This window comes from Hippopotamus amphibius, chromosome 9 (genome assembly GCF_030028045.1).
Source record: "Hippopotamus amphibius kiboko isolate mHipAmp2 chromosome 9, mHipAmp2.hap2, whole genome shotgun sequence".
Taxonomy (NCBI): domain Eukaryota; kingdom Metazoa; phylum Chordata; class Mammalia; order Artiodactyla; family Hippopotamidae; genus Hippopotamus; species Hippopotamus amphibius.
In genome coordinates this window covers 45995315-46009649 of record NC_080194.1, presented here as the reverse complement: position 1 = coordinate 46009649, position 14335 = coordinate 45995315, and the positions used below count along the sequence as shown (strand labels likewise).

General features: G+C 35.1%; 1 protein-coding gene across 2 annotated transcripts in view; it reads right to left on the bottom strand.

The window, feature by feature from the left end:
* Positions 1–1089: 1089 nt before the first annotated feature.
* GUCY1A2 (guanylate cyclase 1 soluble subunit alpha 2) overlaps positions 1090–14335 on the bottom strand; it is a 375283-nt gene continuing 362037 nt past the window's right edge. For both annotated transcript variants that reach the window (XM_057749769.1, XM_057749770.1), the window contains one exon: positions 1090–1297. In XM_057749769.1, the coding sequence (XP_057605752.1) occupies positions 1090–1297 (208 nt within the window). The remainder of the gene's footprint in view (positions 1298–14335) is intronic.

Here is a 14335-nt window from a genome sequence, read left to right as displayed (position 1 = left end):
ACTTCTTTCTCATTAATTCCAGTATCTAGTAATCTGCTCCTAAGAGTGGCAGTTAGCCCTTAGGAAGCATCTGTTGAGGAAGGTGATGAGGGCAGGGAGGGTGGACTTACATGTCATTTAGTAGAATGCTGTTATTAGAATTTAGTACCTTGTTAAAAACTACATATATTTAGAAGTGCTAAGTTGAAAGGGTCCAATGTAGCAAAGCATTTTATTTTCACTGATATTTCTTAGAAGATGACCAAAAGGCCTTTCTGTAATCTTGGTTTCACATACATATATTTGCTACTAGGAAATTCCACTTCCTCTGGATTCTATGCTACATTAATCAAATCTAAAAGATATACTTACTAAGTAGATATATGATGTTTTCTCAGCATCTGAAATCCTAGGTTATGTGTATTTTCAGTCTAAGCACTGATCTCTCTAAATAAGTGAAACTATATTCAACTAATATGTTAGAATTACATAATATACCAACTATACAGTAGCAGATTCTGAAAATCTAATAATGTGTGAAATTATCTAGAAGAGATATGTATAAAAATAGGTAATATTCCTAAAATATTTTGCCAAGTTACAGTTTTTCCTGCTGGGAAGTTTACCACATTGCCATGAGATATGTATGAAATGTCTGTTCAGAAAAACAAAATTAGAAAATATTCCTCTGACACTAACTCACTAAATGTAGGAATACATATTCAAAACTGGCTCTCAAAAGCAATACAAATACATAGAGAAAGATACATGTATGTGTGACAAACAAGAAAACATGGAATCTATTTATTGGTTAGTTTTGAAAGGGGTCTCACACTTCTAATTAATTAAAATACATATATATTATACATACTATATATGTGACCAAAAACACTCATAAGAATGGATATATCTTATTTCCCCCTTGCCCTCCAGTTTTTTTATTGGCAGTCATCACCCACGTTTTGCTAGGATTATTGCCTGACATAACAGAAATTCCACTGCTTGTTCTCAACAAAGCAGTGAAAGAGAAACAATCTCTTTCCTTTCTCCTGTCATGACCCATGTTCTGGGCTTGTGCTTTTTGGAAGAGTCTTTGATCTGCAGCAGGTCTCAGAGGCTTGTCTCCCGGAGGAACATGGTGCCAATGTTGTAGGAAACCTTTTTTATTCTTGATGAAGAAAGAGAAGGCTTTGGTGGCTTAGGACCAGTTCTTACCTCCAGGAAATAGCAGATCCCAGGGATTTCCTTCGGAAAATTGTCTGGAAGCTCTTCACGGGACCGAGGAATAAATGTAAAACTTTCTTCTCGTTTTAATAATCTAAGAAGAAAATATATAATGTGAATCATATGGGCAGGGGAGATGAGAAAAAATGGACACAAATTTTAAAGACACAGGACGCCTATCAATGACTGGGCTTATTAAGTGCCCTATTTGTATAGATGTGGCCTTCATTAGATTCCAAATACTAGGAAACATTATTTCTCGGAAAAAAATACTTTCATGTTATAATAATTATTAAAAAAAGAAAAGTTGTTCCTGGTATTACTTGAAAATATTTGCTCAAAGTTGATTTTTCTCCTAAACAAAAGGTTAAGGAAACTGCATAATACAAGTTTTTATGCAAACATGCAGGATTTACTATTTCTGTTTTAAAAATCTGCCTAAATTCTGGAGCACTCCTTTAATGTTTTGTAGACTCTTAATAAGTTTTAAATCCTATGTGTCATACACGTAAATCAAGTTTTTAGCTTTGTAGAATGAGTCATAGTTTCATGTACCTGTGATATCTGGGTACTGATTTCTAGCAATACATTTTTTTCTAAACTCAGTAGTATTTATTTGTCAAAAAGCTTGACTCTTTCCTTCCATACTAAAAGACAATTTTCTTGTACACTAATACTGGAGATTTATTCTTGTCCGGTTCCATGAAAGGTTCAGTTTGATAGCCATACCTAAAAAAGTGGCCCAGCAATTCAATTCAACTCTTATGAGCTTCTTCTTATTGCCCTAGAAAAATCTCCTAGATGCTATTGTGAATACAATAGTAAGTAGAAAACAACAACCTAAGAAGCTTAAAGTTTTGTCAACAGAAATAAACACAGAGAATAAAAGAAACAGAAAATAAAAACTGAATAAGCAAATAAAAGCAACAGTAAAATAAAAGTAATAGAAAATAACAGGCTAGATGTCATAAGAAAGGTGAATCCAAAAAGGTGTTGAAGTCCAGAGAGGGAAAAGGTTTACAGTGGGGTGACCATTAAACATTCATGGATGAGATGGTACTTAAAGATGGGCAGAATTTCAACAAGTGAGTGTGGAGGACAACATAATCAAAGTTTAGATACAAGAAAATTATTATCAGGATCAACGTGTTTCCAACTGTTGGATACCATTATAGAATGAGGTAAGAGTGACAGTTAAGGCTGAAGCAGTAGGTTAAGACAAACTTTTTAAGTCTGAAACTAAAAGTTTAGACTTTATTTGGAAGGCACAGTGGAGTCAAACCTATCACTTTTTCCCTAAAAACAACTCATTTTCCTAAGACAGGTAAATGTTAATAGCAGATCCAAGTTATGCAGGGTTAGAGATGGGTTGAGGGGGAAGGAATCACTGTGACAGAGAAGGCAAAGGCAAAAAAGTTAGTGATTATAAGCAGAACAAACGATGTTTGAAAAATATAAGATCATTGCACAAGCAATGATAATCATATTTTTACTAAAAAGAAAAAAGAATCATTCCTTCTCATATATTCTTAGTGGATAAAAATATTATCTGAAAACAACAGTTGGTAGTACTAAGAATTCTTATAATGTGAGCAATCTATATCTACTTTTATGAATGACAGTTGTAGTATTTTTTTGTAAAAGATTTTTTTAAGATTTTATTATTACTTGTTCTGTTTATTTATTTTATTTAATTTTTATTTTACATTGGAGTATAGTTGATTTACAGTGTTGTGTTAGTTTCAGGTGTATAGCAAAGTGGTTCGGTTATACATATACATATATCCATTTCTTTTTAGATTCTTTTTCCCACATGGGTTGTTACAGAATATTGAGTAGAGTTCCCTGTGCTATATAGTAGGTCCTTGTTGATTATCTATTTTATATATAGTAGTATATATATGTTAATCTCCAACTCCTAATTTATCCCTCTACCCCATCTTTCCCCTTTGGTAACCATAGATTTGTTTTTGAAGTCCATGAGTCTCTTTCTGTTTTGTAGATAAGTTCATTTGTATCATCTTTTTGGAGTCCACCTATAAGTGATATCATATGATATTTGTCTTTCTCTATCTGACTTAATTCACTTAATATGATAATCTGTTAAGTCTATCCACATTGCTGCAAATGGCATTATTTCATTCTTTTTTATGGCTGAGTAATATTCCACTGTATATATGTACCACATCTTTATCCATTCATCTGTCAATGGACATTTAGTTTGCTTCCATGTCTTGGCTACTGTAAATAGTGCTTCAGTGAACATTGGGGTGCATGTATCTTTTTGAATTATGGTTTTCTCCAAGTATATGCCCAGGAGTAGGATTGCTGGATTATATGATAGTTCTATTTCTAGTCTTTTAAGGAACCTCCATACTGTTCTCCATAGTGGTTGAACCAATTTACATTCCCACCAACAGTGATTGAACCAATTTATATTCCTACCAACATTCTTGCAAGCTCTTGTTATTTGTTGACATTTGGATAATAGCCATTCTGACAGATGTGAGGTGATATCTCATTGTGATTTTTCTTTTTTAAAAACTTCTAATTGACCATTCCTTTAAAAATATTACACAATGATTATATTAACTTGGGATATAAGTAAGTGAGACTCATTATAACAATTCAAAATTCTTTCAATTAACTTATCTCATTTATCCACATAATATAACTCCATGCAAAATGTAAACATGCTCTGCTCTGACAAATTTATGGAGGGTAAAAGTGAGTCCAGAATAAGATAGAGTGTTTTGCTAATGGAAGAAATAAGACAGTGTTGACACTGGAAGTAGAATCTGGACCTGTTAACTCCTAGTCAAGCTTAGCCCTACAATAAATAATAAAACTACACTAAGATAGTTTTTTTTTTTTCTTCCAGTGTTACTGAGGTATAACTGACATACAGCACTGGATACATTTAATGGTTGGACTAACACCATGAAATAATTACCACAAAAAGCTTAATGAACATCTCACATAAATACAAAATTAAAGAAATAGAAAAACATGTTTTTCCTTGTGGTGAGAACTCTTAGGGTTCACTCTCTTAACAACTTTCATATATAACATGCAGCACTGTTAATTACATTTTTCATGTTGTACATTATATCCCCAATATTTATTTATCTTATAACTGTTAGTTTGTACCTTTTGACTACATTCATCTAATTCCTGCTCTTCCATCCCCCTCTGGTAAACACAAATCTGATCTCTTTTTCTGTTTGTGCACTTTTGAAGTATAGTTGACCTGCAACACTGTTAGTTCCTGTTATACCCAGCAGTGATTTGATATTGCTATACATTTCAAAATAATCACTATGATAAGCCTAGTTATCATGTCATTATACAAAGATATTCCATAATTATTGACAATATTACCCACACTGTATATTTCATAACCATAACTCATTTATCCTGTAACTAGCAGTTTGTGCATCTTAATCTCCTTCAACTATTTCTCCTCCCCGCAACATCCTCTTCTCCGGCAACCACCTGTTTGTTCACAGTATTCATAATGGTTTTGTTTTGTTATGTTCAATCATTTATTTTTTAGGTTCTACACAAAAGTGAAATCATAGTATTTGTCTTTCTCTGACTTATTTCACATAGCATGATACCTCCTAGGTCTGTCCATGTTGTCCCAAATGGCAAGATTTCATTCTTTTTTTTATGGCTGAGTAATATTCCACTGTATGCATGATCCATATCTTTTTACTTATTCATCTTTTGATGGGCACTTAAGTTGCTTCCATATTTTGATTATTGTAATAAAGCTGCAATCAACATAGAGGTGCTTATATCTTTTCTTATTAGTGTTTTTGTTTCTTCGAATAAACATCCAGGAGTGGAATTTCTGGGTCATATGGTAGTTCTATTTTTATCTTTTTGAGGAATTTCCATACTGTTTTCCACATGGCTACACCAATTTACATTCCCCTCAATGGCGATCCACATTCTTGCAAGCACTTGTTATTTGTTAATATTTGGATAATAGCCATTCTGACAGGTGTGAAGTGATATCTCATGGTGATTTTTACTTGCATTTCCCTAATGATTAGCATCTTTTCCTGTGCCTGATGGCCATATATGTGTCTTCTTTAAAAATGTCAATTTAGGTCCTCTCCCAGGTTGTAAATTTGGTTGTTTGTTTTGTTAATGTTGAGTTATCAGAGTTCTTTGTATATTTTGGATATTAATCCCTTGTTGTATAAATGGTTTGCAAATATCTCCTCCCATTCAGTAGGGAGCCTTTTTATTTCATTCATAGTTTCCTGATAGTTTCCTTTGCTGTGTAAAATTTTTTAATTTGATGTAGTCCCATTTGTTTATTTTTGCTTTTGTTTCCTTTGCCTAAGGAGACATGTCCAAAAAAATATTGCTAAAACCAATGACAAAGAGCATACTGGCTAGGTCTCCTTCTAAAAGTTTTATGATTTCAGGTCTTATACTTAAGTCTTTCATCCATTTTGAGTTTATTTTTTATATGGTGTAAAAAATTAGTCCAAATTGATTCTTCTGTCTGGTTTACCCAACACTATTTATCTTTTCCATGTTGTCTTTTTTGTAGATTAATTGGCCACATGACTGTGGGCTTAATTCTGGGCTCTTTATTCTGTTCCATTGACCTTTGTGTCCGTCTTGTGCCAGTACCATACTGTTTTAAATTACTGTAGCTTTGTAGTATAGTTTAAAATCAGGGAGCATGATACCTCCAGCTTTGTTCTTTTTGTCAAAATTATTTTTGCTATTCTGGGTGTTTTGTGTTTCCTTACAAATTTTAGAATTATTTGTTCTAGTTCTGTGAAAAATGCTATTGGTATTTTGATAGAAATTGCATTGAATATGTAGATTGCCTGAGTACTATGATCATTTAACAACATCAGTTTTTCCAACCCATAAGCACGATATATCTTTCCATTTGTATCATCTTCAATTTCTATTCTCAGTTTCTTATAGTTTTCTTAGTATCCTAAGAAATCTAATCCTTATTTAGATTTATTCTTAAATATTTTATTCTTTTTGATATAATTGTAAATGGGATTGTTTTATTAATTCCTCTTTCTGATAGTTTGTTTTTAGTGTATAGGAATACAATTGATTTCTGTATATTAATTTTGTATCTGTAACATTAATAAATTGATTGATAAGTTCTAGTAGCTTTCTTTTGTGGTATCTTTAGGATTTTCTATGTATAGTATCATGTCATTTGCAAAGAGTGACATTTTTACTTCTTTTTCTCCAGCTTGGATTCTTCTTTTTTTTTTTTTGTCTGATTTCTGTGGCTTGGGCTTCCAGTACTGTGTTGTATAAAAGTGGTGAGATTGGGCTTGTTCAGGATCCTTGTCTTGTTCAGGAAGAAATGCTTTCAGCTTTTCACAATTGATCATGATGTTGGCTCTGATTTGTAATATAAGGCCTTTATTATGTTGAGGTATGAGCCCTCTATACATACTTTGCTCAGAATTTTTATCGTAAATAGATGTTGAATTTTGTTAAAAACTTTTTCTGCATCTACTGAAATGATCATAAGATTTTTATCCTTCAGTTTGTTAATGTACTGTATCACATTGTTTGATTTGCAAATATTGAACCATTCCTGATTCCCTGAGATATATCCTATTTAATCATGATATGTGATCCTTTTAAGGTACTGTTGAATTCAGTGTGCTAATATTTTGTTGAGGATTTTTACATCCATGTTCATCAGTGATATTGGCCTATAATTTTCTCTTTTTATGGTGTCTTTGGTTTTCGTAACAAGGTGATGCTGGCCTCATAGAATGAATTCAGAAATGTTTCTTCCTCTTCAACTGTTTGGTAATAGTTGAGAAGATTAGGTGTTGACCCTTCTTTAAATATTTGGTAGAGTTCAACTCTGAATCCATCTGGTTCTGTACCTTTATTTGTTGGGAGATTTTAAATTACAGATTCAACTTCATTACTGGTAATTGGTCTGTTCATATTTTCTATTTCTTCTTGGTTCAGCCTTGGAAGATTATACTTTTCCAGGAATTTGTCCATTTTTTTCTAGGTTGTCTGTTTAATTGATGTATAATTGTTTGCAGTAATGTCTTATGATTCTTTCTAATTCTGTGGTATTGATTGTAACTTACTCTTTTACAGATTTCATTGATTTAGGCTTTTTTTCTTGATGAGTCTGGCTACAGGTATATCAACTTTGTTTATCTTATCAAGCATCAACATCTCATTTTCACTGATCTATTTTTTGTCTCCATTTCCTTTATTTCTACTCTGATCTTTATCATTTCCTTCCTTCTACTAACTTTGGGTTTTGTTTGTACTTCTTTTTCTAGTTCCTTCAGGTGTGAGATTAGGTTACTTACTTGAGATATTTCTTGTTCCCTGTAAGAGGCTTGCATTGCTATAAACTTCTCTTTAAGAATTGCTTTTTGCCACATCCTGTAGATTTCCATTTTCATTTGTCTCAAGGTATTTTTTGATTTCTTTATTGATATCTTGTGTGACCCATCAGTTGTTTAGTAGCATATTGCTTACCTTCACAAAGATCATATTTTTTATCTTTGCAGTTGTTATTCTTGTAGGTGACTTCCCTTCTTACACCAAATCAAGGCTTGTTTTGTGACCTAGCATGTGCTCTATCCTGGAGAATATTCCATGTGCACTTGAAAAGAATATGTATTCTGCTGCTTTTGGATGAAATGTTCTATATACATCTATTAAGGCCATCAAGTATAACTTGTCTTTTAAGGCCTGTGTTTCCTTACTGATTTTCTTTCTGGATAATCTGTCCATTGCTGTAAATGAGGTGTTGAAGTTCCCTACTATTATTGTGTTACTATCAATTTCTCCCTTTATGTCTGTTAATATTTGCTTTATGTATATTTAAATGCTTTTATGTTGGGTACATATATATTTACAGATCTTCTCCTTGATCATTAAGTAATATCTTAATTTGTCTCTTGTTAAAGTCTCTGTTTTAAAGTCATTTTGTCTGATACAAGTATTGCTTTTTCTTTTTTCATTTCCATGGAATATCTTTTCTCATCCACTCACTTTCAGCCTGTGTGTGTGTTCAGATGTGAAGTGAGTCTCTTGCAGGCAAGATATATAAGGGTCCTGATTTTGTATCCATTCAGCCATTGTATATCTTTTCACTGGAGCACTTATTCCATTTACATTTATAGTAATTCTTGATAGGTTTGTATTTACCATTTCATTAATTATTTGGGGGTTGTTTTTGTAGTTTTTTTTTTTTCCTTTTTTTTCTTCTTTGCTTTCTTCCCTTGTGACTTGATGACTATCTTTAGTGTTATGTTTGGATTCCTTTCTCTTTGTGTGTGTGTGTGCATGTATCTGTATAGATTTTTGGTTTGTAATTACCACAAGGTTTATATATAGCAAAATACACATATGTGATTATATTATACTGTTGATCGCTAAGTTCAAGCACATTTTAACAACCCTGAATTCTTCTCCTCCCATTCACTGTTTTGAACATACATTACATCAATTTGTTTTATGTATCCCTTAACTACTCATTATTATGCATGTAGTTGATTTTACTACTTTTGTCTTTTAACCTTCTTACTCATTTTATATGTGAATGATTTACTACGTTTATGGTATATTTGCCTTTTCCAATGATATTTTTCTCTTTGTAATTTTCATATTTCTAGTTTTGACCTTTTCTTTTCTGCTTAGAGAAGGCCCTTTAGCATTTTCTTATAAAATTGGTTTTGTGGTGTTGAAATTTTTTAGCTTTTTATTGTCTGTGAAACTTTTGATTTCTCCATCAAATCTGAACAAGAGCATTGCCAGGTAGAGTATTCTTGGTTGTAGGTTTTTTCCTTTCATCACTTTAAATATATCATGCCATTCCCTTCTGGCCTGCAGAGTCAGCTAACAGCCTTATGAGAATTCCCCTGTACATAACATGTTGCTTTTCCCTTGCTGCTTTAATCTTTATCTTTAATTTTTGCCATTTTAATTACAGTGGTCTGGTCCTCTTTGGGTTGATCTTGTTTGTGACTTTCCATGTTTCCTGGACCTGGATATCTGTCGACTTTCCTAGGTTAGGGAAATTTTCAGCTATTGTATGTATTCTCTGCCTGTTTCTCTCTCTCTTCTTCTACTTAAACCCCTATAATGCTAATGTTAGTATGCTTGATGTTGTCACAGAGGTCTCTTAAGCTCTCTTCTCTTTTAAAAATTCTTTTTCTGTTCAACATGAGTAATTTCCACTACTCTGCCTTCCAGTCCACTGATTCATTTATCTGTATCATCTAATCTACTCTTGATTTCTTCTAGTATATTATTATTTCAGTTATTGTATTCTTCAGGTTTGTTTCATTCTTCTTCACATTTTCTGTTGAAAACTTCTAACTTCTTACTTTGTTCATTCATTTTTCTCCCCTGTTCTTTGAATGTTTTTATGATCCTTGCCCTGAACTCTTTATCAGGTAGATGTTTTATCTTGACTTCATTTTGTTCTCTTTGGGGTTTTATATTTCTCCTTCCTTTGGAACATATTCCTCTTTTGCCTCATTTTGCCTAATTCTCTGTTTTGATTTTTATATATTTGGTAGGTTGGTTATGTTTCCCAATCTTGGGGCCCAGCAGCACACTTCCCTCTGCTCACCAGAGCTATATGCTCTAGGGGTGCTCTCTATGTGGGCTGCAAGGGCCCTTCTGTCGTGGTGGACTGGCTACTGTGGGTATACTGGTAGGCATGGCTGGCCCCAAGTCCAGTTGGTTGCCAGACTCTTGCCTAGGGCAAAGGCTGTAGGCCCTGGCATGGCTGGCTACACCAACTGAGAAGTTCCATTCCTAGTGCTGGTCTGCTGGTGGGCAGGGCTGGGTTATGAACCAGTTGGCTAAAGAACCCTGGGTATTCCTGGGGCTAGTGCTTACACATTGGTGGGTGAGACCAAGTCCTGTGGTGGCTGGCTGGAGGGTTGAAGGTCCCACAGCTAGTGTCAGCCTGATGCTGGGAGAGGCCAGATCCTAGGGTAGTTGGCCAAGGGCACCAAAGTGTCCAGAAACTAATGTTGACCCACTGGTGGCCAGGACAGAGTTCAGGGGATCTTAAGGCTGGAGCTGGTGCCAACATGCTGGTGGGGGGTTCAGGTCAAAACAGTTGTTTGTAGGGCTTCAGTGGTCCTGAGCTTGCATCTGCCTACTGTTGGGTAGGGCCAGAGCCCAGGGTGACCTGGGGCTGGTGTCATCCCACCGATAGGTGTAGCCAAGTCCCAGGGCAGCTGGAGCTCAGAGAGTCTTACAATAGCCAACCTGCTAGTGAGTGAGATTATATTCCCACACAGCTGCTTGGCTTTTGTTTCCCCAGAACTGGTGCTGACTGGCTGAGTCCCAGTGGTAAAAAGCTAGAGGGAAGATTTCAAAATGGTACTGGTCAGCACCACCAATGTACTCATAGTAAAATGAGTCCCATTTGTCTCCTGCTTCTCTTGGAGGCTCTCCAAGATCCATTCAAATTACTGCTTCTGCCCTGGGTCCCAGACCATGTGATTTTGCATGAGCCCTTTAAATGTGTTTTTTCTATTTCTACATCCCTCTGGCTCTCCCAAAAGTAAGCCCCATTGTCCTTCAATGCCAAATATTCTGGAGGCTTGTCTTCCAAGTGTAGGATCCCTGTACTGGGGAGCCCATGTGGGGTTTAAGAGCTCAGTGTTGGGCTTGGATCCCTTTCTCCTTGGGGAGAAACTCTGCAATTGTAAATAGACTCCCTTTTCTGGGTCACCTACTTAGGGGTATGGGTCTTGACTACAGTGCATCTCTGTCCCTTCTATCCATATCATTATGCTTCCTTCTTTATAGCTTTAATTGTATAAAATATTCTCTACTACTCTTCAATTTGTTCTTATCAACAGTTGCTCTGTAGGGCTTCCCTGGTGGTGCAGTGGTTAAGAATCTTACTGCTAATGCAGGGGACATAGGTTTGAGCCCTGGTCCGGGAAGATTCCACATGCTGCAGAGCAACTAAGCCCGTGCGCCACAACTAATGAGCCCATGTGCCACAACTACTGAAGTCTGCATGCTTAGAGCTTATGCTCCACAACAAGAGAAGCCTGCGCACTGCAATGAAGAGTAGCCCCTGCTCTCTGCAACCACAGAAAGCCCGCGAGCAGCAGGGAAGACCTACACTGCCAATAAATAAAATAAATTAATTAAATTAAAAAAATAGTTGTTCTGTAAATGGTTGTAATTTTGATGTGCCCTTAGAAGGAGGTGTGCTCAGGGTCTTCCTATTTTACCATCTTGACCACTTCCTCCCTTTAAGATACCTTTACATCACAAAATATCTAAACTGAGATGTAGCTGAGGTTTAATAACAATCAGAATGGAAGTCATTAGTACTGTTTGCTTTCTTTTTGTTTTTATAGATGTTGATTTTCTTTACATATAATATACAATCAGTCTCTTCAGAAAAAAAATGTAAAATTCCCTAAATAATAGTTTAATTTAGCATTGAATTCCAGAATAATTTTTCTCAGCTCTGAACAGTCATAAGTGTGCAACATGTGGGTATCAATGATGCCAATCAATCAATAGACACTTGTTGAGTGCTTCTGACATGCTGAAATAGTCCTCTGAATGGAAGAGAGTAAGTGGACATGCATAGAGTAAGTTAATATAAAATTTAAAAGGCAAGAAATACTGATGAAACGAGTTAAGAATGCAAGGCAGCATATGGTACAACATTTAATACAATCCAAATGAGGAAATTCTGTAGGGTAAAGGGAGAAATGATGCCTGTGGATCTTAGTACAAAATTCTAGAACCAGAACAATAAAGTTCACTCCCACCAACTATAAAATAAAGCCATAGCTCAATCTTTCCAGCAAGTTTCCTTAAAGGCCCATTATCAACAAATAGGATTCTACATAAGCTACATTTCTCTATTCCTATGTGTTAAGCCCCCTAATTTTACTATCTTTACAGTTTGCCTTACCAAGGTCTTTTTTTTTTGACATGGTGATTTTTATGACAATGAAAAATAAAATTGGGATAACTTCTATGAAAGCACTTGTAAATTACTGAAAGAAGGGTGCAGTAGTGACTTTGGATGCCACAACTTAAATAATTCACTGGATTTTGGGAGGAAACTCTTAAAAATGAATCAGTTTCTTGACATTTTAAATACATCTCATATATACTGTGCTAATAATCACAAATGCATCAACTTTTATGGGGTTTTATTCTTTTATAAGTAAACTTTTTGGTATTAATAAACTAAATACAGTTTTAAATTTTAATTATAAAAATGAAAGCAAATAAGGATAAATTGATCCAAGCTCTTATGATACCCAGTATTTAGCAGCTTTTGTATATACAAACACTGAAGTGCAATACTCAGATGATTTCCAGTGGGAAAATCTGAATGACTTATTGGTGGTCTGTGCAAGAGGTCAGGGAAACATTTCACACAGCATTCCTGGTGATAATGAGTCATAGTGCTAAATAAATGATCAAATGTGTATACAGGGATTAGGAATTTATACACTGATCACCTCAGAACATCTGACCCCTCTGAAATGCTTTATTAAGTCCAAGTCCTTGGGCTGGCTCTAATGCTCTGCCTAGCAGTCTATTTCTTCATTAACTCAGAACTGATATGGAAGCTTAAATTCTATATAATTCTAAATCTCCAGCTGTAATCCCCAGCTGGTTGATATACAACCTGGGAGTTTCAACATGTTTAATAAGTGTTTGGAAGCCACGCAACTCCTAGTTTACCTGCCTGTCACTCTTCCTCTTCTCAACAGAGTTATTTCGACAAATTGATTTTCAAGGTGAAAATTATCTGCTTCTTTGGGTCACTGGATGGCCCTCAAGCATGCCAGGGACCTCCTTGGTGGTGCGTGAAGCTGGTGTGTCACTGCTGTGCAATGAAGCTGGTCTCTGATTCCCTCAGCTCTTGTTTGAATGCCCATTCCCCCTCTTTTCACTAAGCTTTGTGCTCTCCTGTATTCTGTCTTGGAAAAGGACCTAAAACTTAATCACACTGAGGTAAGAAATGACCTAAATGTAATTTCCATTTTAACAAAAGATCCAGAGTCTTTAAAAAGTAATGGAGTTGTAACAGTGACATTTCAGGCATCCTATTCTGGGATTTATTGTCTTCTCCAGATCATACTTCAATTGTCATATATACAGGTTGTTGGTCATATATTAGGCTGAGGTCAATTTGGTCTTTTAATCCTCTATATCTTTTTCTCCAATTCTATACTTTGATTGATTGCTAGTTAGGGAGCCCTTTAGGGCTGGTTGCTATGTAAATTTCTCATACTGCTCCAAGACTGTAGAATTAGGAAAGGTAACCAAATCATACAATTCTCAAGCCAGGCTTTACCCTCATGTAGTCTTCTGGTCAGTGAGTTCAGCAGTCAGTTCATCAACAGTTTGTTGCTAAATGCCTCCTAGGAGCAAGGTGCTGAACCAATGCATTCCTAGTTTTGATCATAATAGTTATGGGGCAGGAGAGGACTGAGATGGAAAGAAGAAGAAACTTTTATTTTTGCTGAAAATGTTTTTTCATAAAGTGTTTTTTTTCATTTGCTTGTTTGTTTTAGCTGAGTTGCTGTCATGGGTAACTCTCTAGACAGAACAAAGCTTGCTGAAATTAATAGATGTAGTTCCAGTCTCTAACAGTGACCAACTAGTATGTGCAGTCCTCTAACACCTGCATGTTTGAAATGAGCATGCCAGATTGGAAAATCTTTTGTTTGTTTCAACAACTAAAAAGGCCAGTGTAATATGCAAAGTTATAAGAGAGCAATAACTCAGAATGCTATCTACAAGAGTAATCACAAACTTGTTTATTCATTACCATGCTACTGCTCACAAAGAATTCATTAAGACCAAGGCAAGAGACAATAATATATGATGCACTTTGCAGAGCTGAGGCCTAGGAAGCAAATGTGAATAGTGAGTTTTTGAAGACTGAATATCAGAAATGTCTTTATTTCACTCTCCTCTCAACTTGATTAGTTTGACTCATCATTAAATTCTTGCTTGGAAATTATTTTCTCCTCAATATTTTGCTGCTAAAATGTCAGGTATCATTCCATTTTCTATTCCAGTGGATGTAAACTTTCTCCTTATCTGTCAGTCTCTCTCTTTCTCATCA